This window comes from Triturus cristatus, chromosome 5_1 (genome assembly GCF_964204655.1).
Source record: "Triturus cristatus chromosome 5_1, aTriCri1.1, whole genome shotgun sequence".
Lineage (NCBI taxonomy): Eukaryota > Metazoa > Chordata > Amphibia > Caudata > Salamandridae > Triturus > Triturus cristatus.
The window spans coordinates 769,806,865-769,831,430 of NC_140587.1; the positions used below are offsets into that span (position 1 = coordinate 769,806,865).

Sequence of the window (24,566 nt, forward strand, 5' to 3'; positions counted from 1 at the left end):
TACCCATTACCATCGCCCATTTACCATTTGGGCCTCTACAGTATTCCAGGGAGTAGATTTATGGGGCTCCAGGAGAAGAGGCAGCTCATTTTCAGTCATTCTAAGTACACATTCTGCCTCAAACCCCAGCCCAGAGAGTGAAGCAGCCCGCCTCTACCCAGAGACATAAAAGCTTTTGTGAGCCAAGGCCTGTGCATATATGCGATATTTTGAATGCAGGAGATAAAACAAAATAAACCCTTACAATCTACTTTTTAGTCTAATCACTGCAACAATATAACTGCTGCTGTGGTTTACAGATAGGCTGGGAGGGATAGGGAGCAACACAGAGCATAAGGGGGGAGGGAATTTGAAAGGCAAACAGCAAACAAGGGAGAGAGACAGAAAACATACGCACTCTCATTGGGTGCTGAATGGATTTTTTTTTAAAGTAGTTTGCTGCATATGAGCAGTGGGTGGATACAAGTCATCCAATGAAACATATGGTAAAGAGGTTGTGCTCTAAGGGAGGGACATACAGAAGAAGAGGGAGGAAAGTCATGAAACAGAAAGTACGTGTGATAGCCACTGCATTGAGATGGTGATGCCGTGGCTGTGGGCACTATGATATCACCTGGTGTGGGTTACCCAGGTGACGGAATGTGTTTGAATGTGACATGAAGACAAAACAGCAGTTGAGCTGGAGGGCGGCTGATTTGCATGGGATCGCCTGATAATAAAATAACTTCCGCTGAAGTTATCAAAACCTACTATCTCCTGGATTTACTTATATGGATTTGGATTCCTACACTGGCGTAGTCGGTAGCCAGGTGATCCCAACATTGTTGTATATTGCAAACCTACAATTGGACGCTTGCATCCTAAGACAGCGGTTGGTGAGACCCTCTATATTTATTTTAAAAAGAGGCTTCCTTACCTTTTAGTTGAGTAGCGCCTGCGACGCTTCCCTCCCGTTCTCATATTGTTGCTAAGCAGTCGGCCTCTGCAACGCCTCTCTCCCGTAATTTCTTAGCTGTCAAGCAGACTACCTTTGCTACGCTTCTCCAATCGGCATTCTGTTACTGCTCATGGACAGGTACAGCTTTGCCTGTCAATAAGTGCTGATCCTTGCTACTCCGCATTTCTTGGGTGTGCAACTCCGCATTGGGCTCCTGCTGTGTCCCTGCTTTCACGCTGCTTATGGGCAGTCTCTGCGATGCTGCAACGTCCTCGATATGTGATTGCTGATATTTTTGAAGCGGTCTTCCCTTCATGGTGGTTCTACTGCATTCTTGCTATGCAGCCTGCTGGTCTCGCCGAGATCTTGTTGTATGCAGCCTAGCAGCTGGTGGCTTCTTGGCACTTTGGCAGCCACTGACAGGCACAGCTTTTATTGCTTCTCCTTGCCTGTCTTTCACAGCGTGCATGCTCTTGCTTACAAAGTTGAGCCAAAGATGCCTGTCCGCTGAAAGGCACAGCCTCATCTTTATCTACTTTTCATGCTGACAGGCACAGCTGAAACAGAGTTTATGGTTTCCAGCTAGAGTGCTTCTAGTGGATGTGCTGGCCTCCTGTGACTTGGTTTGGTACTGCAGTGTTAATCCTACTGTATTAATTTGGTGGCAGTTTCATTATGAAGGGGTCAAAGTGTACATATTATGAAGGAGAAAGTTAAGAAGAACATAGTGAAAACAGAGGATGGAAGTAGTAAAGGGAAGTTTGGTGCGAGAAAGTGTTACAGGTGTGACAGAGTTAGTCACCTGGCCTATGACACAGCGTGTCCTGTTCTAAAGGTGACCTGTTCCAATTGTAAAAAAAAAGGGACACTTTGGGGTCGCCTGTAAAGTGGAAGTTGTCAAACCTAAAGTTAAGGAGGTTAATGTGGAGGCTGACCAAGATGATGAGGATGCAGATTTTGTCTGTGGTCAGATTGTACTTCAGGTGAATGAAAGGGGGTTAGTTAAAACCTCACCTGTTGGTACCATTTTGGTGGATGGAAGGTTGATAAATGTTTTGTTTGATTCGGGAGCAAAGATAACTATTGCGTCCAACAAGTTTTATCAGAACAATTTGTGGAGAAAAGTTGTCTTATCTGAACCTGATATCAAATCTTGTGCCTATGGAGGGGAACCCATAAAATTGTATGGTTTCTTTATGAGTGTGATTGAGTATAAACAGTGGTTAACATCACAGAAGATATATGTGTCAACGAGGGGTGATAGTATTATTAGTTGGTCACATCAGGGTGAGTTGGGTGTCATGTTGGACCCTAGTGGCAGCATTCCCATCTTTTTGAAGGAAAGAAAGGTTCTGTGTGCTGTTGACTCTGTGGACAGTGGTGGTTTAATTGAGAGAATAAAGGCTGAGTTTCCTAATGTGTTTAGGGAAGAGTTGGGTTGTCTTGTAATTTATGAACATGAGATTCACATGGTGGCAAGTGCACAACCAGTATGTTGTAAAGTTAGGAGTGTACCTATAGTGATGCATGAGGAAATGTCTGAAGAAATCAGGAAAGTCAAAGAGGGAGGTATCATAGAGGGAGTTGAAGTTATTGAGTGGCTAGCTGCTGTGGTAGCTGCTAGGAAGGCCAATGGAAGTCTGCGCATTTGTGTTGATTTAAGACATCTCAACAAGTGTGTGATTGTGGACAGGTATACCCAGCCCAACATCACTGAGCTGGTACTGTTGCTGGGTGGAGCAACTGTCTTTAGTACCATTGACCTAACTTCAGCCTTTCATCAGTTCAGGCTGCAGGAGTCTTTCAGAGATTTGACAGCTTTTGTGACTCCTTTTGGCACGTTTAGATTTGTCAGGCTTCCTTTTGGTCTGGTCTCGACAGCTTCTGTCTTTCAAAGGATAATGGAGAGGGTCCTCAAGGGTGTCCGAGGGGTCTGTGTTTATCAAGATGATATTTTGATATTTGGAAAGGATGTTGAAGAGCAAGAAGTGTGTCTAAGGGAAGTGTTGAGTAGGCGTGCTGAGGCTTATCTTACTATTAAATCAGAACTGTAGATTTGGCACAAGGACTATTAACTATTTATGACACATCATTTCTGGAGAGGGAGTGTTTCCTAAGGCAAACTGGTTGATATTCATGCTCGCATGAAAAAACAAGTAGGTGTTTTTCGTGACATTCTGCCTTGACACACGGAAGAGAAAGATAAAACAGGGGTACTATACTACCCAGGGAAGGAAAGTGATTCCCCAGGAAGATATTGAACCAGAGGTCATACCACACATCATTCAAAATATACAGTATTGGAACGGAAAACACTGATGAAGTCCTTATGGACGAAACGCGTTAGCTGGGCTGACTGAAAAAGTGTTGTTTTGAAAAATGAATAAAAGTCGGATTCTGAATCACATTCGAAAGACTCCTGAACATTGAATATTGTTGAATTGGATTTATTTCTGGACTTTTTATGGCCTGAATTTTGGCTGAAAATAGATTTACAAAGTATACGCTCCTTTTCAATTGTTTTTTAGATGTTCACTAGTTGTGGCTTGTAAGCAGTGGGGTCACGAAAAGTTGAGCGTGCGAGTTCACAAGATATCTAGTAAAACATACTAATGCGATGCTAGAGCCCACACTGATGGTGTTTATTTTTGGTATTGCTTCCATGAGTTTGCCCTCATTGCAGGAGGAATTAATAAAGTTCCTAGGAATGGTCGAATTCTGTGGAAAGTTTATCAGGAATTTTTCAGACAGGAGCATTAACATGTGGAGGCTTTTGAGAAAAGGGGTTACATTTATTTGGGATGATGTCTGTGAGGAGGAGTTTGTATATTTAAGGGACATCTTAGTGTGGCTTCCAAACTCAAAAACTTTGATCAAAATAGACGATCTACTGGAAACATTTATGCAAGTATTAAAAGACTTGGGGCAGTTTGCAGCAGGTGGGTTGCAATAGTATGAACACTATCATGTTCATCTCATGGGGGTTGAAGAATGCCGCATCTAGGTACTCCGTGATTGATAGGGAGGCTTTGGTAGTCTTCTGGGAAGTGAAGAAACTCAAACAAATTTTGTGGGGGTCTTATTTTGTTGTCAGGACTGACTATAAGCCTTTGGTAGAAGTATTGACGAAGAAAGGGGTTGATCTTCTGTCTGGCAGGATAACCAGGTCGGTGATTGCGCTACAGGAGTTTGACTTTGCCTTTGAGTATTTGCCTGGTGTGAGGAACGCTGTTGCTAAAAATCTTTCTAGGTTGGTGCCAGTGGGGACAGATACATCTGACATTGAGGAGGAATCAGATGAAGATGCGGATTTTGTGTGTATGGTTGATTGTGAGACTATTTCTGAGGAAAGGTGGCGTAGTGAGGTCTCTGATGATGTGGTCCTAGGTTAAGTCATGAGTATGTTAGGGGTGCTAGGAGTAACAAAAGAGATGGATCTGTAGGGTGTCAGGCTTTTTGGACTGTGAGAGATGAGATATGTACTAGCAATGGTTTACTGTTCAGTGGGACAAGACTTGTTTCTCCTATGAAGCTTAGGGAAGAAAGTGCAAGTGTCAAAGTGTAAGGAAAGACTTCGCAATTCGTACTGGTGACCAGCCATGTTCGTTGTGTGCACTTAGTGATAAGACCAAACAAACAAGGGTACAACCCATTGTGATTCAGGAGCGTCTTGTTGGTCCGTGGAGGAAGGTTGCATTGGGCATTGGTGGGCCAATTCATGCTGAGGGGTGTCAAATGTTTCTTACTATGGTTATTGATATGTTTTCCAGGTGGTCTGAAATTACCTTGTCCAATACAATTAAGAGCAAGGATCTTATTACATTTTTTAAAGTGCTTATAGCACGGGAAGGTTTCCCCCACACGCTTCTCACTGATAACATTGTGCAACTTACCGCCAAGGAGATGTAGGAGATTTCGCTGGAGAGGGAAATTGATCACAAGAAATGTGCTTTGTACCATCTGGAAACTAATGGAATGGTTGAAAAGGGTTATCAAAGAAACTACTGTCATGGCAAAATCTAACTCTCGTGATTGGAAAAATGAGGTGATGAAACAAATTGAGATGTACAGGGTGACTCCGCATTGCATCACTAGCAAAACTCCTTTTAAGCTGTTTTGAGGTCATCACCCTAATACTTTTTGGAACCAACTTGGGTTAATGACATAAAGCTGAGTTGGGCAAAAATGTGGAAGGTTCAGACAGGCGCCTAAGAGATTCAAAGAAAAAACTACTGAGGAAAAAAAGGTTTGATTCTAGGAACTCAGTGAAGAGGTTGGAAGTGTGTGTGGGGGATTTAGTCATGGTTAAGCACCCTGGTTTAGTTGGTGTGGTAAAGTTTTCCAAACCTATTCAGGTTGTTAAGACTTTCGGTAATGCTGTGAAGACCGAGAATCACCGTATATGGAACCTGAACAGAGTTGTCTTGTACAAGGGACTGTGCAAATATAGTGAAAATGACTCAAGCTGCGGTGAAGACATGGGAACAAGAAGGACTAGCAGAGTTGTGAGGAGACTCAAATATTTGGGGGACTTTGTGTAAACCCACAGTTTGTATAAAAAGACTTTGTCTCTTGTTGGGTCTTCTTACACCATTTGAGTTTGTGGTGCATCCGATATTGTATCACCAAATTCTGCATTATGGAATTGGATTTTATAAGTGTTTCTCATGTCTGGGTGTTTGCTTGTTTTCCGAGGAGGGAGGTGTGCGTTAGCCACTGCATTGAGATGGTGATGAATTGGCTGTGGGCACTATGATGTCACCTGGTATGGGTTACCCAGGTGACGGAATGTGTTTGAATTTGATGTGAGGAGAAAACAGCAGCTGAGCTGGAGGGTGGTTGATTTGGATGGATATCCTGATAATAAAATAACTTCTACTGAAGTTATCAAAACCTACTGTATCCTGGTTTTACTTACATGGATCTGGATTCCTACAGTAAGCAAATGAGAGTGACAAAAAACCCAACCAATAGGATGACTTCAAGCTCACTAAGATTTTGGTTTGGTCCATAAGAGGCTTTCATCTACAGACAGCTAAAAGCTGCAAATCAATCATCCATTACAACCTGTCAGACTCCCCATTAGGCCTGGAGATTTATATACTTGTGAAATACATAAGAGAAGAAAATATCTTGAGTAGCGTCTTTTTAAATCGCAAAATTTAGCAATTCATGGATTGTGATATTTTGTCAGGGTTGGTTGGTTTCCACGGTTGTGGTGAGAGCTGAAAGCCCCCCAAATTCTGAGAATTTGCACAAAATCCCAACAATTTTGCAAAATACAACAAGCGGAATAATGTCATAGCGCCTTGATGCCTTCGGGTAATTGCTGCACTCTATAAATTTAAATCAAATCAAATCAAAATGTATATCTTTAGTATCTAGAAATGTAGTATAAAGAAGCAAAACTTAATAGCTTCTTGGAAACAACAAAGCATTAAACAGGAGTGCTTATAATAGTAGGATCCGTTAAACCACATAAGTTAATATGTTTGGTGTTAATCAAAGCCAGTTCTCATTTCTGGGAGTGTTGGGAACAAATAAGGTTTAGTACTAAAGGAAGAGGGATAAGGATGCTGAAAGTGGCAAAGAAGTGTGAGGTGGAGATTAATGGCAGCGATGGAGGGGTTCCTTTTGTGAAAAGATCATCAATTGAGATCAGAGTGAGTTTTCAGTAAACAAAGCAAGTAATTTGGAATACCAGTTTTATATAATATGTGGACCAATGTCTATAAATGAAAAAGTCTTGCTGCACCTTGATAAAACAAGTTGTAGACCTCTCTCCCAGTTTGAGCTGCTCTTGATTTACTAGGTAGCTGAACGTGGCCAACTAAAACCGAGGTCCAGGAAAACACCTGTGTGAGTACCATGCATTAGGATCACCACGATCTGCAATGCACAAATTTAGTAGGCCTGTTTGCAAACCTCCCACTGCTGAGGTATGCTCTTAGTCAATTTATCCCCAAAAATCAGGAACAGACTAATGTGAAAAGCTGGGCGTATAGCAAGATCCCTAACCAACTGTATTCCAGCCTTGCTAGCCCGAGGTCTGAGAAAGCATCTTAATACAGATAAGGCCGAACCCATCCCCCTGCTGCCCTTCATTGTCATTAACTGCTACAACTTTTCCTATCCTTGTGTACTGGATCCTGACCATTGGTCAAGTGGTGGCACTGTGCCCTAGCACATCTCCATGCTTCAAACCAACATGTTCTCCTGCAACTTCTATTCAGCTTTGGTTAAATAAGCAAGCAATCCAAATATATTTCAAAAGCCATACCTCACACCTTCTTCTCATGAATGCTTTGTCTGCATTTCACCAACACCCCAGTGGACTTCCACAAGCCGGACTGCAAGGTACCCATTATCAATTGCTGCTGCTCCCGGAAAGCCCATGTAATCATCATGCTCAGAGCATTGATGTCCCCTGGAGCCTGGTTTTCGCCATTTAAAACCACACACATAAAATATTAACGTGCTTTGGGGCCAGGGCACCTGTGCTACACCACTGACACTCCTTTACCCTGATTCCCGTAGTAAGAATGGATACATGAATGGGCTTCTCTGTCTCACACACACACACACACACACACACTCTCTCTCTCTCTTTTGAAGTTGTTAAAACTGTTGGTTATTTTACAATTGTAAGTAACCCTAACAATAAGCACTGCTCTTCTTTCCACTGCCCCTAGCCCCCTCATTCTCTGCTTCTCATATAATATATTTTAGCAAGATATGTCAGTGTGATTGTTGGGAAATTTGAAGCTCTCCCCCCCCCCCCCCATTTTACTGACCAAGCTACACCCCCTGGTAATATTATAAATTCAAAAAATGAAATGAGATGAAGTCTTAGATCATTTACAATGCATGATAATCGGTAGCCTGGTGTAGACCTAGACTAGGGTCAAGATTTATTATTATTCAAGCAACCACTACATCCCAAATTGCACATGAGTAAGGAAATATTGTGGAGTGCTGCTCTAGTGCAATGATTGGCAGAGTGTTACAGAAAAAAACTGACGCAGCAGTGCTTTGCCTGTAATTTTTACTCGAGGTAAACCCTTCAATTCAACTTTAAGCACAAAAACAACAAACCAAGGTTAAGTCATATAAAATGTGCAATTTTACAGCAATTACACATGTTGCATACTAGAATATTACACAATATTCTACTCAACTCTTGTTTCGATCGGATTTTTTAGTTTCCTGGTTTGCGTTTCTTGCATATAAAAGGGTATTGGCTTGGCTGTTTGGGCAGTTTTGAAGTACACAGATAGTAAATCTGGGCCTAGGTGCTAGCAATACGCACCTTAGGCAACTCAAACAATCAGTCTCTCCCATTTTTATTTTTATATTATTATTGTTCCTTACATTTTGCACCTATCTCTTAACGTTGTGCCCTCAGTGAGCGTCAATGGGCCCATTTCACAAAGGGCCTCTGCACTCGTGGCAGAGGCCCCGCATTTGTGGCGGGGTTCCCGCACCCGTGGTGGAGGCACCTCAGCACTCGAGGGCAGAGGTACCGCATTCGTGGCGGGCGTCCCGCACTCATGGTGGAGGCACCTCAGCACTTGTGGCGGAGGCCCCGCATTTGTGGCGGGGGTCCCGCACTCGTGGCAGAGGCCCCGCAGTCGTGGTGGTGGTCCTGCACTCGTGGTGGGATCTCCGTACTACAGTTACCCATTGTGGAGGTCCTGCCATGAGTGTGAGGCCCCCGCCAAGATTCTGGGCCCCCCACCACGAGTGTGGGGCCTCTGCCACGAGTGCATAAGCCCTTTGTCACTCGGCCCCAAAGTCGCCTGTACGGGCAGGCCATTCACGTAAATAGCCTTTTTTGCTTCCTAATTGCCTCATACTCATCAGATTCATGCTTACAAATAAAAGGAATCCTAACAACGATTACTATTGAACAGTTGTTTTGAGCATTTGTGTTTTCCGAGTTGACCTGACTTACCTTGCACAGACATGCCCCTGTCCGAGGGTCGCACACATCCGGTTCAGTCCCATCCGTGTGACAGTCGCACGCGATGCAATCTGGGAAGGAGAAATACCCTGGTGCGCAGTGGTCACACTGTCTGCCTGCTACTCTGGGCCTACATCTTTATCAACGAGAAACAAGATCCTTACACAAAGACAGGCATAATATATGGAAATCTAACATTTCTAACAGCAGTTGTTACCATATATCCAGCAGTTTCTCAGAACCAATTACTGCATTTGTTGAAGCAGAGAATCTATGAAGCTAGTCTTGGAACTGCTCAGATGATTGGTAGCACGTAAGTCTGAAGAGCCACACCCTGTTTGTTGACAGGCAAATACAAACATTTTTAAACTACCTTCACTGAAAACTTGAGGGTGCAGCATGATAATAAGCAGTGATTACCAGCAACGCTGGGTTAGCTCAGCTGCCTAGGACAGGTAGCTCAGATAGCTGAGGCATCCGCCCACACTCAAGACCATATTTCCAATTTACTAAGGTTCGTCCAGCCTTTTAAATGTCTGTGGGTGATACAATTATTATAAATGTATATTCCAATGTAACGCATTTGCTAAAATAACAAGCATTTGCAAAGTCAATAGGCTGGCTTTCCCGAACTAGTGCTTTGGTTATTTATTTTATTTTTTTTAAACAATTATTGCATGCAAATAAAAAGAAGAAAAAAACAAAAAACACACTACTGCCTAAAAGAAACAGCCATATGCTTGCAATACAAAAACTGTAAAAAACAGTATGAATGCTTCCTAGCAGCCAGATGTACTTGGAACAGGTAATGAAACCCTTTTTTATTTTAATGCAAATGACAGGAAAGCATGATTCTTATGGGCGCAAAGAAAAGCACTGTAACCAAAAGTCAGTTCGATCATTTAAACACACAAGGACGACTACAAAATGTAAAACCGGATAACGAATGGAAAGACAAACGCAGTAGCAAAGCTAAGTACTGGCTAAGCAGCCCTAACAATGATGTGCACTTATTTTAGACAGATGTGCACATGTGAACAAGAAAACTGCCAACACTCACAGCGCAAGAGAGCGAATGGCAGAAATGGGCTGACCCATTTCTCAAAGCTGTAATGCTTTATATGCGGAAGCAAAACGTGAATGACAATAAAACAAACCAGTAGATGAAGAGAAGAGGGCTGATCAAAAGTACATATGTATGTATTTTTTATTTATGATTGTTTTGGTAACATGAGGCAGCGTGACAACTTTAGCTAGGCCAGACCTAATAATATAAAACAAGCATGTATATACCCAGGCCAACTGAAATATGATGACGTGGCTACTGTGTTTTCTGCATAATAAACGATTTGCGATGTTTGGTACATAAAATCCTCTACGTTTGCTCACTTGGGGGCCGATTCACAGAACTAATTTACGACAAAATCCTAAACTTACTGCTTTTGGTATTCACAGAAGGCATTTAGTAGCCTTAAATTAGGATTTTGTCTTAAGTTAGGATTTTGTCTTAAATTGGGATTTTGTCCTAAATTAGGATTTTGTCTTAAATTAGGATTTTGTCAGAAATTAGGATCTTGTATTAAATTAGGATTTTGTCTTAAATTAGGATTTTGTCTTAAGTTAAATGTAAGACAAACTTAAATTAAACTTAAGTTTAATTTAAGACAAAATCCTGATTTAAGACAAAATCCTAATTTAAGACAAAATCCTAAATCCTAATTTAAGACAAAATCCTAATTTAAGACAAAATCCTAATTTAGGACAAAATCCTAATTTAAGACAAAATCCTAATTTAGGACAAAATCCTAACTTAAGACAAAATCTTAACTTAAGGCTACTAAATGCCTTCTGTGAATACCAAAAGAAGTAAGTTTAGGATTTTGTCATAAATTTGTTCTGTGAATCGGGCCCAATCTCACTAACACCTCACAACATGACTTTACCTGCACTGCCCGCTGATTTTGTCGCAGTCCGCGTTTGAAGAATGTGTGACCCCTGTCTTCGAACAGTTGCATCCTTCGCACCCAACGAGCGGGTGATAACTGAAAGCCTGCAGGCCGCACACCTCACACTCGGGCTTTATCGTCTGAGGGGGGCAGATGCATTTCCCGGTGATTTCATCACAAAGGCGCTGGCCGCATCTGCACGCTGTATTAAAAACACAAAACTCTTTCACTATACAGTTTTGATTATTGCAGAGGACAAAAAGTAAAAATACATTATTAGAAATGCCAGAGTACACAAATTAAGGGTTATAAATGTTAGGGGGGTGCAGCAGAGTTTTCTTTTTTTGCAACCTTATCAAAGTGCGTGAACATCTTGGCAGAGGTTACGTTTTTTTTCTTCGTGAAATCCAGGTGAAAATCGGGACTAGAGACAATTCATTCCACATTTGTACTTGTTTACCTTTAAAATACAATTCTGCAGAAGGTATACTTTACAGTAAGCAATTTGCGCCTTCTTCACAAAGGCAGTTGTGGCCACAAACTTAAGTTAACTGTAAAAAATACCTCATGTATGCCTAGCAAGACTTCACAAATGGGATTCCTGGCTGGTGTAAATGGATTTACTACTGTGGATTTGTTCACACCAGAAGTAAATCCCCATGGAAGGGATGGGAAGTTGCATTATAAGGCTTGGTTAACCTGTATGTTTGTGAGCATTCACATCACGAAACCAAAGCGCCTCTCATCCTGGAAATGGCCAAAAAGGTACTGGATGGGAAGTGTAACAGATCTCCCCAGATTTGCTGTGGATTTAGGGGAAGAGCTTTCTTCACAGGGAAAAATGTTTTTCCCAGGGACAAAAAAAATTGTTTGCACAGTGGGCTTCATTGCCTTGTACACAATTCTATGCTATTTAGAATTATGCACACAGGTCGTAGGAGCCAGGGCAGTTTTCAAATGATATTTCTCTCCCAATACCAGGCTGGGTTCAGGTCCAACACAGGCACAATCGACCAAGTTTTTAGATTACTACTTATATATTGGAAGGTCGTCGTTATTGGCAAGGGTAGTCTTTACCTTGCCTTTCTTGATTTGAAAACTGCCTTTGACCTTGTACCCAGGACAAGATTGTGGCAGACGTTGAGGGACCTGGGTATCCCCCCCCAGTCCTTAGTTTTTTAACTTGTCTACATGAAGGAAACTATGCTCAAGTGAGATGGGGGCCCCACGGGGAAGTTACAGAAAAGATACCAGTAAGCAGAGGAGTCCGCCAGGGCTGTGTATTGGCCCCCACCCTTTTCTCTTTACATGTCAATGGGGTGGTAAGTTTTCTCCAGGAGGACCCGGCCGACGCACCAATCCTAGCGAGCGACAAAGTCCCAACCCTTTTGTTCGCCGATGATACCTTGTTGGTATCAAAAACTCCATCTGGGCTGCAAAAACTGCTAAACAGATATCAACTATTTTGTGATTTACGGGATCTAGTTATAAACACCACCAAAACAAAATATAAGGTTTTTAATCCCCACGAGTCTTTTAAAAACAACCTAATGTTAAAAGACACTTTGTTGGAAAGAGTAAGCATGTTCGACTATCTTGGCATACGGCTTTCTGATAAAATGGACTGGAAGCCCCACTTATCAAAGATGCTTATGAACCATAAGCGCGTAGTAGGGGAAATAAGTAAAGAACACCGGTCCTCATATAGTCGGCCGGTTGCACCAGCCCCCACAATTTATGGAGGCAAAGCGGTTAGCACCGCACTGTATGGTGCGGAGCTATGGGGCTTTGAAAATATTGAGGACATCACTTGATCTGAGCATAAGTTTGTGAGGGACCTAGTTATGCTCCCTCGCAACACCCCACTAACACCCTTAATGTTTGATATGGGTAGACGGTCAATCAGGGACATTGCCAAGTTGCTCTTTTGGGCATGCCTAATGCGCACCCCTGAACTTGTTCATTATGCCGCTGCCCTGACTGAAGTTATTCATCTAGATGTGGGGCACAGGGTTAAGTGGATATTCAATGTTAGAAAGATGCTGACAAAGCTGGTCCTTTTGTAATTATGGGACACTCAAGTTCCACTTAACAAGACAGAGCTGAAGCGTATCTATTGGAACTGGGTTGATTCCAACGAGTTGAGCAAAACAAAATTGGGGAGACTGACAGAGGAATTTTTCAGTCATAAGCAGTGCAGAGGCTTAGCGCCTTACCTGGACATAATCCAGGTTCCATGCGATAGGCTGCTATACACCCAATTTAGACTAGGCACACTCCCAGCCCATGTAACAACCTCTAAATGGAGCCTGCACGATCATCAAAATAAGGCTTGCCCCTGTTGCAGAGCCCCGTTGGAAAGTGTGACCCACGTCTTATTTGCATGCCCGGCTTACTGTACCGTTAGTTCCAAATGGATAAAACCAATCTGTATATCCATGGGCACACGCAATCATAAGGTCGCCCTGCACAGTCTCAAAACTGACTTAAGCACTCTTATTATTTGTGAGGTGGCTAAGTTTTTGAGTCGTGCCTGGATTATCAGACACAAAGTTTTGAAGGGCCTACGTATGCCGTGTTGGTAGTTAAAGTTGTAGTTTTTCCTGCATTGTCCATTCATTGCAATAAGTTGTAGAGATCATCAATCTTGAACCTTTTGGAGTAATGCAAGTGCTTTCCAAATATAGTGTCCTGTCTTGTGATACATTCTCCCTGCATATGAGATTCTTTCTATAGTCTGTACATATTCACATTCTACATTTAATGTTTGGTGGTGTTTTAAAGCTTCTCCTTTTATTGCCATATACATGTCTGTTTTTATAATTTCCCAAAGGAAAATGTATCACCATCTAGGACTTTAAATCCCTTACTAGTATCCTTCTTTTATCCTATAACCTTTTATAAATTCAGCAACTAGCTAATTTAGTTTGATCATGTTTTAACTTCAATCGAAATCTTGATGCCAACTATTATCGATTTTTAATGTCTCTTCATTCTGTTGTATATTGCTGTTATGATACTAGTGATCGAATAAAGCACTATTTGATATTTGATATATTTGCAACAGAACACCTGGGAATGTTTGTGAATTGAATTTGGCCCTTAGTGTTCTTCCCCATGGACATGACGTGCGTAGACAAGCTCAGGAAAAGGTACATTTGCGGTGGAAATGCCTACACCCATTTCCATCATTGAAAATGAACTTACTGGGATGATATGTAGGGAGAACACACGCATCATGGACAAAGGCAAAGGAAAACCTGCTTTGCAAAGCTTTGTTCCCAAAAAAAGTAACATCAAATTTAAAAAAGACTTTGCACTCTACAAATAAATTAGCTCATTTAAGCAGAAAGAAAGATTCCTATGTTTCATTTTGGCAAGTGGGCCTGGTGTTTGTAAGACTTTTAAAAATCTAGTGCTCTCCAGGAAGTGCAATCTGAGTTTACATCTACATAAAATAGACACGTGTCATATTACAAAGATTTGTGAAAGATACGTCCTGGACTGGAATCGCATCTCAGTGGCACAGAATTATGTGGTAAATCTAGCAAGATCAAATAAGCAAATTCAAAATATTTTGATATAACTATGATGTAAATAGGCATGTAAGAATACTACTTACGTTTGCAGTGAGGAAAGCCGTAATAACCTGTGGCACACCGTGTACAACGCCGACCAATGACATGGTGTCTACAACTGCATTGCCCACCGTCCGGGTTGCATGTAGGACTAGTGGCGCCTGCTGGATGGCAGTCACAGGGCAGCGCGCCATTGTTGTAAAATGCAACCAGTGATCTTATAGCCTCTTTGCAGAATGCAGGAGTTGTTGCAAGGCTAGGATAACAAACACACAAACAAAAACGCGATATGACTTAGCTAGACTTATATTCAACTGTGTGCAAGTTGGTTTACAGTTTAAATGACATTAAAACACTTAAAAAACCAAGGAAGATTGCAAACTGATCTGTGGCACTGGATTTGTGTCACAACTTTGACCCCCTTTGCAGTGACTGACCACTAAATACATGAATATGACCATTAATCCGTCTGCCCGTATCTCCTTCCACAAACCGTGCAGACACCTCCGCTCTGCTGAACTCCAACTTCGAGGTGGGCGAGCTAACAAATTAACAGGGAGAGCGAAGCCAGTGCCGAGCCAAGGGTATGGCTCGGCTCTTAGAGGCTGTGCACAAGCCGAGCCCTGAAAATGGTTCTGCTGTGTGATAAATCACTCAGCCAATCTAACGTAAAATATGATAAAATCTCTTTGGGGCATATTATCAAGCACGGCGTTAAAATTATCGCGGCTTTAGCGGCAGAAAACTGCTGCTAAAGCGGCGATAATGGGCTTGATAATATGCCCTATAGAATTCCAATAGAAGCCCATGTTTTGGTGACAATATGCGCTTCTATGGGAATTCTCCAGGGCATATTATCAAGCCCATTAGAAAAGGCGATCATTTTAACGCCGTTTCTTGATAATATGCCCCTTTAAAAGTACATTTTTTTTATCCTTTAATGGGGAAGCTTTGACATTAATGCGTAACATTATAGCAAGGCACTGAGAAATACTTATTAAAAGTTTTCAAACATGAACCCTAAGTGAACTAAGAGGCAAGACAGTTGTCAAGTAAACTATGTACGTGGCCGAAATTATTACAGAGCAACATTAAAGTCTATTAAAGCAAACATAATAGGTTTTTATACAACCGGTATTCTGACGTCACATATTTGAAAGTCCTTTAATACGGGATAATGAAGAAAAAGGAATTTTGATAAAATTAAATATTTGCCTAAGATCACACAGTTTAGTCGGGAAAGCCGTGATGTAGCTAAATTTTCTGTTGTCACTTTGTAAAAATAAGCTACTACAAATGCCATAGATGACTGCCAAACTGTCTGTAGCTCACTTATTCACTCACTAATTTACAAATGTGATGCCGTGGAGTCAATCGTGTTCTCCCACTCACGCTTACAGTAGTGCTGAGTCACTGCATCGTAAAAGCACACACACATTCGCTACTGCTAATCAAATGTATCCAAGTCTGAAGCCTGATCACGTCGTGCACACGCTCTCCTTCGCATTAGGTGAATGTTTACCATCTACTGGACTTTATTGAGATATTGGATCGAGACATCTTTCCATTCTATAGCAAATGTGGCTTAAAGGCCTTATTGACGTTTTGTGAAATTAAACGAGTGCATCTTTTAATTGACTCCTGGCATTCGACAGACTTCGCCCCAGCCGATTAGCCTTTCAGAGCCACCAGCATGTTTCTTTATAGGCCAGTCCATACCTGCATATGTGTGTCATCGATTTGCATTACCTTTTTTTAATGTTACAACTTTGTTTTTACCTCTTTGTGTAGTTTTTATATACCGTGAACTGAACTCTAAGTTATTGGAGCGTGTTACACGAGCACCAGTTACATTACACAAGGTCAAATTCATTTTTAGAGGTGAAATGATTTGCCCAGAATCACAGGATGTTGAGTCGTCGCTGAGACTCGAACCTGGTTTCCCAGTTTCAAAGTCTGCAGCTCGCGCTGTAACGCCACATCCTGGATAGGGAGAGAGTAGCAGGCAGAAGCCACGTGAAAGCTCAGCTCAGTATGGGTTTGAGGTTCCAACAGGACCATGAGCTGAGCCAGAGCTAGGCTTCAAGCTCGAGCACGGCTCGAGCTTTCAGTGGCTTGCACAGCTCTACTCCAACTCTCACTCATCCCACCTATTCACTGAAACAGCTCGAGGACGGACCTTCTACATTCTTCCGGCAGCATAGACCGACCTGCCACTAAACATCAGAGCTCCCCCCTCTCTTCTGGAATTCTGCAAGAAGCTAAAGACCTGGCTCTTCTATTAATGCCCCGCACGCCCTCGGCGAGGCTAGTCACGCATCTGCTCAGCACCAGGATACCATCCCTGGTGATGGTACGCTCTAAAACGTTTCTTAACATAGCATCCTATTCCTTGTTCTCGTACTCACTCATGCAACATTAGAGTGCTATTTGAAGGGACAACTCCCTTTTGTGCACATTTTGAGTGCCTCTCTGTGTGCATTGCATTGTCTGTGCAAACAATTCACAGTGATGGGCTCTCATTCATTCTTTAATCACATTTGAGTGGGCTTGTTGAACTGTACTTTAATGAGCGGCTGGCGCAAGAGACTATTAGTTCCTGCCCATCTTGTCAGGTATAGGCTATTTTCTAGTTTTCCTAGTCGCTGCCTTCTAAGGAGATCCTCGCCTGCCCGGGCGGCCACATTTGCCTTTTTTCAGGTTCGCGTTCTTATGGTACAGAGTGTGTTCAGCCTGCAGTCTACATTAAAAGGGAAGGCTTCTGGAGGGCGGCCAGTTTCCTCAAAGTCAGCAGGTGAAGATATTAGCTGTGTTGGGGACCGCAGAACGAGTGGAGGAAGACACAAGGGGAGTGCTTCGCATTAATAAAGGCTCTCAGAGAAGCAGTAAGTCTGTTTTTTTCGAATTTAATCTGAAACAAGTGGATTTTAAGACAGTTCTGCTGAACTGGGCTTGCCTGTGGTGATTCTTCTTCCTACAGGCAGTTCCTGTGAATGATCTTAACAAAAAAATACAGAGCAGGATAATGGGTATTCTTGTCTTTGTTTAGGTGGGCACGATTTTTGCCTGTATAGAAGTACAACTTTTTTTAATGGTTTCTACTTATTTATTTTTTATTAAGAGAGTACAAAAATAATGAAATATGAATACTTTTCCACTCCTATAAAGCAAGTTTTATGGATATTTAGTGACTTTTTAAAAATTATTTACATGTTTAGGATCAGCACATATCAGTCCTTTGTAGGGATATATATTCCTCCTAGTTCTGTTTCTCATTTGTCTCAGTAGTTTTAGAAGGACTTATATGGAGAAGCACAGCCAGAAGCAAACACATTTGTCTCCTTCTCCATTAAGAAGAGGAAGGTGATCTAATGCCTGAAAACCATTTCCAGTCAAAAAGGACTCTGACCAGACTTTTAACATATCTGAAAACAAATTCAATTGATAGAGCAATCTCTGGACCCTTTAAAAATAAACAAGTTGACCAGGGCAGGGTGGTGTCTCTCCACGGTCCCATTCTTCACACATTTCTTGATGCTCTACATCTTCAGTCTCTTCTTCATGGTCCCCCTCTAATTATGATCATGACTCAGGAGAAGGGGAGTCAGAAATTCCTAGAGAGAAGTATGGACAGAAAGAGCGGGGGAAAGGTTTATTTTCTTCTGCATCAACCAATCTTCAACCCCCGTTAGGTGACAAACAAACTTCAACCAGTGAGGATTGTTTCAGACAGTTTAATAAGACAATGTTTCCCAAGTTTTCAGTCAATATGGCAGTCTTATAAAAAGGGAATGGAAGAATTCTGAAAGAGCTTCTGTTCCTAGGTTTATGGAAAGTTTGGATTCCTTGGCAAAGAGGGATTTGGAGAGTCCCCAGAAGTTGGTGGTGGACCCAGAATTAGCGAGCTTCACTGGCCAGTCCGGGTAGCTGCTATCTGATAATATTGTCATCTCAGACCGGTTGAAAAACACAAAGAACTTCTTTAAGAATAGCCTATTCAGGATTGAATTTGTCTTTGAAGACAGGAATTTATTCTGTTTATAAATCTCATCCTTGGTTAAAGAGTTTCAATCTTTATCATTAGGCAAGTCATGCCTTGATTCCCGAAGATTAGTTATTTTCTCTGCTTGATTACAGAGTCAACATAAATCCAACAATCCCTAGTGCCCACAACACACGTCACAAGCGTTTTTGAACAAAGTAGTGATAGTATGGACTCAAGGGTGCGGACCAACTAACGTACTAACACAAAAATTAAAATAATGAAAAAGAAGTTCTATGTTTCGCTGTTGGAAAAAGGACAGGTAGGTACAATAATTTTCCAACTCAGAGGCCACTGCTCTACTTTGTATTTCTTCCTGTTTCTAAATTGCCATGTCAAAATTTACCTGAAGAGACTGCATTTAGGTGCTTTTTGTTGTTTAATCTGGAATCTTCTGAATCCTTCTCTTGGAAGCTTGCCAACCATGGGACCCTGATTGATTACCATATTGCCTCCTTTAAGCATGGATATCTGTTACTGCCCTCTTCCTTATCAACACACCATAACTTGGGATTGAAGATCCCTTGAGATACTCGATTCTGCTTACACTTCTTTGGTGTCCCTTTATCTGTTTAGAAACGTTTCACATATTTTCACGGCTCTAGATCAGGGTCATCCTATTCTGTAGTTTGTGTATTGTCACACATCATAATATTGGTTTGATGTGTCACATCACACATAATAGGAATATCTCATAACTTGCCTTCTAGTTCCACCAATATCTTTGTAACGCATGAATCAAACAATGTCGAGAGAATATCATTACTACCATGAGGGCTTTTCAACTTACAAATTAGTCGCACAGAGCATCTGGAAGTAAACATTATACACACACACTCAAGTTCATTAGATACAAGTTTCTCAAAAGTTCAATTAACTTTTCTCTAAGTTTTAACTTTGAACTTTCAATAGTAGACACCAGTCTTGGTACTCAACCATGCACCAGATAAGTTCATTAGTTCATTTTCCCCCCACAACTTTCGTACTGTTGTTTGTGATGCTTGGGATAGTTACAGGCCTCTAATGGGTCAGGTACGTGGCTGTCAGCTCCTGCGAGGGGACACTTCTGCTGGCCTCCAAAACGGACTCTTGTCTTGCCTCCGACAGCACAAAGCTTTGAGTATCCAATAGGTGTGTTTTATATAATGGTTCAACCAAAATGGTAGCAAGACTACCCAAGACACATGCGAAGCACAAGTCTTGCGAGATTTTATTAGTTTACTGGCGTGCTCTGTAAGTTCTTGATTCTTGCCATTGTTGTAGCACGATGCCATTCCGGGGTCCAAGGGTGTCAGATTTCACAGGTAATGATCAATAAATATAATGCTGCAGTTCTGGTCAAACATGATTAGGCTTGTCAAACATACAGGACTATTTCTTTTCCCAATATTTCTGGTAAAACATGTCTACCCTCGTCAAGCATGCAAGATAATTTAATTGCTGAAATACTGTGCATTCTGTAGAAGTATTTAATCCATCTTACCATCCACAGGAGATGCCAAAAAATCGCAGACAAGGGGCGTTTACATTCAATTGTTTCCTCATCATTGTTAGTAGAACCCAGACATGCTTGACAAGCCATTCAGGAGGGAAAAGATGTTTCTCAGTTGCTGGCAGCCATGGAGAGCCAACCAAAATTTATATCGGATAATTGTTGTGACAATTTGAAGGCTTCAGCTATGTGGCAGCTAGCATGGTGGCAGCAAGAAGACAGTTATATTTGAGAGAGTGGACGGTAGATATGGCTCAGAAAGCATGTTCGCTGTAGATGCCATCCTGTAGTGATATGCTGTTTGTAGAAGAACGTGGGACTGTAATTCATAAGTCCTTTAAGAATAGGCAGCATGTGCTACCATTTATAGGTCAGTTGAAAATCTGAGAGGAATTGAAGATACAAGCCTTCATCTAATAAGACTATATATAGTTCAGTCCAAACAAGAGGGGAATGGGTCCAATTCTAGGAAGTCATTTAGAACTTACCAACACTCCTGACTATGCCGAGCCTAAAGCCACTTCAGAGAAGGTTAGATGGCGCTTGAGGTTGTTTCATGAGAAATAATTCAAAAACATTGTGGATCAGTGTGTAAACCAGGTGTTGTCAATGGGATATTCTCAAAAATCTCAAACACCAGTTCCAGACAACTGCTTCTTTCTTACTCTCATTCCAAAGAATGTTAAAAAGAGAGGGTTGCACCATAGAACAATATTCACAGTTTACTGGACAAGACAGAAATAATTCCAGTCCCTAAAGAGGAGCAGGGTTTAGGGTGGTATTTTTTAGTTTTCCTGGTAAGGAAGTTCCTGGAAGAATTTCGTCTGGTAATCCATTTGAAGGAGCTAAACCTCTACTTCTCCATGATTCCCTTCAAAATACATAGTCTAAAGCAAGTGATCCCTTTGATTTTAGAAGGAGATTATCTAGCATTAATAGACATTAATGATTTTATCTACATGTGCCAGTAGGAAGGGATCATCAAAAGTACTTGAGGTTTGCAATGGAGAATTCTCAGGGGCAGTTTCAAACTTTGCCATTCGGTCTGAAAGTGCTTTCCAGAGTGTTCATGAAAGTTTTAGCAATGTTGATTCTGCATAACAAGGGTATTCAAATTCACCCATATCGCAATTATCGATTGATAGCCTCTCACTCTTGTAAAGAACTGATACAACATGTTCCAACAGTGGTACAGTTTCTGCAGGAATCTGGATTTCTTTGAATCTCAAAAAATCAATTCTTCAGCCCACACAGAGCGTTGTGTGCATTTGGAGCCAGATTCTGGTCGGACTTGGCTCTGGTTTGTCTCCTGTGAAAAAGGAAAGCAACACTGATGCAGAGGCTGAACCAGTTGCTACTGAAGTATCAAGCTTCCACCAGACAATTCCTGCACATTCGGGGTGACATGGTAGGTGGACTTTAAATTGCCACCACTAAACAAAGGAGGGGCAGTGGTTACTTCTATAAGGGCTTCTTTTGGTTTGGAAATCCCCCCCTCCCCTTTCCTTTAATTTGAACCTATTTGTGGTCATGTGGTGACGTCTCCATTTAGATCCACTGGTTATTCCTTTACTAAACCATTGGGCTCCATTATCTTGGGACTTCGATACAATGATCACAAGACCTAAAAATGCAACTTAAGTGGTGGCTGAATTGTCAAAACCTGGAAAAATGGTTGTGTGTTTGCAGCCTCAGAATCCGGTGGTAATTACTACAGAGGGCAGGGATCTGTACTGGAAGCCAGGGTCACTGGGCTACTTAGGAGAGCTCACATTCCTTAAACTGGTGAAAACGGATGGCAGTTTGGAGGGCAGGGATAGAACAATGATAACAACAGGAAATTTAGTGCTGATGTCTTATCTCAATGGGCAGTTTGGACCATGTTCTAATTCCCTAGACCTTCTGGTAAAAATCATTTTGAGTTATAGAAAAAAAAGCTTTTTGTCACTATATGCAACTCACATCCAGGGGGAAAGCATTACAGTACATAGAATTTGAAAAGACCGGGATATACTTTTCAGTAGATTTTCTTGAGATTTTGGAATCCAACTGTGGATTCGTTTGTGGATCGCTTGAACTCTTTCTCCCACAGTTCTCTTCCAGATATCAGAATCCATTAGCCATGGGGGTAGATGCATTGACATGTTAGTGATTCAAGACTCTTCTGTATTCATTCCCTTCTATCCCTCTATCCCTCTAATTCTCATCTAATATCAGAGGAAGAGAACATGTGTAATTCTGGTGTGATCTTATTGGTTCAGGAGGCATAGGCTCACTTTTTGCTGGAAAGCCTGGAGGATAAGGTTTGGTTTCTTCCTCTGCTGCCACCTCCCTTAGACTCTCCACCTCTACTACCTCTATCATCTGTACAAGGGTTACATATGGTGGATCAAAGGTTGAAAGGGAGGGTCATGGGAGTTTAGGTCTTTCTCTTTCTGCGCCTGAATCACAAAAGTAAACTTATAGTTTTGTGTGAGTTTAATATTGTTTGCTATTCGCAAAGGTATTTCACTAGTAGTATCTTTATGATGACATAAAAAGATAGGACAGTCTTTTGCCTAAAAATGTGTTATGGTGTAACTATATTTTTCACATCATGCACAGTTGGCCCGATTCACAAAGGTAAACATACATGTTTGTGTAAGTTTAATGTTTTTCAGTATTCATAAAACTGCAATTTAATAGTATGTTTCAGACTGCAGAGACTCTAATTTCACCATGGGTTGTTTTTGTTTGCTTTGCTTTTATACAATTATTTTGCAGAATAATAAAGATCCTTAAACAATTGGAACCTTAATGGATCTCTCAACAGAATGAAATCTGTGACTTGATAAAAGAGTTTATTAAACTCCTCTGAAGGCTTCTCAAACATTCCAACATTATAAGGCGTCAGATAACACAAGCCATCTTGCCTCGGAAAAAGCTCTAACCGTAACAATCATACCAAGATCCATATTGTTTCATCAGCTTCTTCTAAAAATATTCTCCTGTTGTCACTGAACTGCCTGTTACATAATTGGAGACACAGTAAACTCTCCCTCTTGATCCTGACTACTGACCTTGGTCTTATGTTACATTTACAAAATCTCAAGAGGTGGGGATATCTGTCAATGAGATCATTTAGATCATGATGATAAACACCATATCCAGTGTCAAGTCATTGTCCAATTCACTAATCTTATTGCTTGCACTTTAACAAAAGATATATGCTCCTTCCCTTCCTTTTACTGGTTAAATCTGATCAAAAACTAATTAAAACAAAGGACGATCCCTGAAGAAACACAGTACAAGTCCCTCCCTTCTATAAAAAGTGAGAGCTGACACTTATGACCTGAATAACTTCTGCCCAGTAAAAAAAACCTTAATTTACATATAAAAGTCCTTGAAAGTTACAAAGAAACTCTCAGCTGAAACAATTAATTTTGAAGAATAGTGTATTTTAGAGCCTCTAATCAAGCTTCAGCACACAATGTAGCAACAAGACACTAATTTTACAAATAGTAGACAGTGCTCTTGGCATCTTTGACAGTTGATGCCAGAGCCTACTGCTTGACACAGCAGCTGTGTTTGATAAGGATAACTGAAGCATTCTCTCTAAAAACCTCCGAGATGGAACAGGTATGGATGGACCTATCTTGAAATGGTTCTTTCTACCTTGGAATCAGATCCAACAGCTAAAGATTTGCACTACTCTATTGGATTTCACTTCTGAGGAGCAAAAAGTACCCTAAGATTCCTTTCTCTCCAACTCTTTTCCAACTTAAATCGACTCTATCGTCTCCCATCTAAGGCACTCTAACAAATCATACCTGTTCTATGATAATGATACTGGGCTGCTTACAAAACAATTCTTGCTGATTAAAACATCGCCCCCTTTTCTTAACTTCTTATAGCAGTCCAGACTGAGTGATCAAGCATCATCTGAAACATAAATCTGCTAAAATTGAGTTTATGCTAATTTGTCGCAGACACAGCACAATTCTGATTCGATCCTTATTGGACAGCTTTAATATAAGTCATAATAAATCTTCCATCATTGAATGAGTGAGACCCCTGGGATTCTGACTTGATAAAAAGGAAATTCTGAACGAACACATCAATGCTCATCACAGACTCCTTTGAGGGATTTAATTCTTGCTCCCAGACTCTGACTTTAATACGATTGCTCAATACCTAGACCCGCATTCTGAATGGCTGAGTTATGTCAGCCAGTAATATACCTAAGGAAAAATATAACTACCACATGGTTACTGCACATGCCATTTTACTGGTGGATTCCAAGTTTTCTAGCTCTGAACAGTATCAGAAATCCTAGTGATTCACCTTTCAGAATTGTGTAGGCCACACAAATACCTCTAGATTTTTACATGAAGACAACCTTGAAATAAAACTGCCGGCCTCACCTAAGTTGACCTATCTCAACTATTGAGATACCCACCATAAACGTTGCACCCCTGGAGATGGTGCTACATGCTGCTATGAGGATGGTGCTTGGAACGAAAAACTTTGAACACAAAACCCCTGTTCTCTTCACACTATAGTATCTGTCCATAAAAGACAAATTCTTACTTAAGGAGGCCTATTTTATGCACAAAGCTCTCCATTTAG

At 41.3% G+C, this 24,566-nt stretch overlaps 1 protein-coding gene across 1 annotated transcript in view; it reads right to left on the reverse strand.

Moving 5' to 3' along the window:
• LAMA3 (laminin subunit alpha 3) overlaps window positions 1-24,566 on the reverse strand; it is an 881,606-nt gene that overhangs the window by 264,376 nt on the left and 592,664 nt on the right. The window contains exons 37-39 of the mRNA XM_085605753.1: window positions 14,469-14,680; window positions 10,844-11,048; window positions 8,892-9,036 (exon numbers count right to left, since the gene is read on the reverse strand). Of these exons, the coding sequence (XP_085461879.1) occupies window positions 8,892-9,036; window positions 10,844-11,048; window positions 14,469-14,680 (562 nt within the window). The remainder of the gene's footprint in view (window positions 1-8,891; window positions 9,037-10,843; window positions 11,049-14,468; window positions 14,681-24,566) is intronic.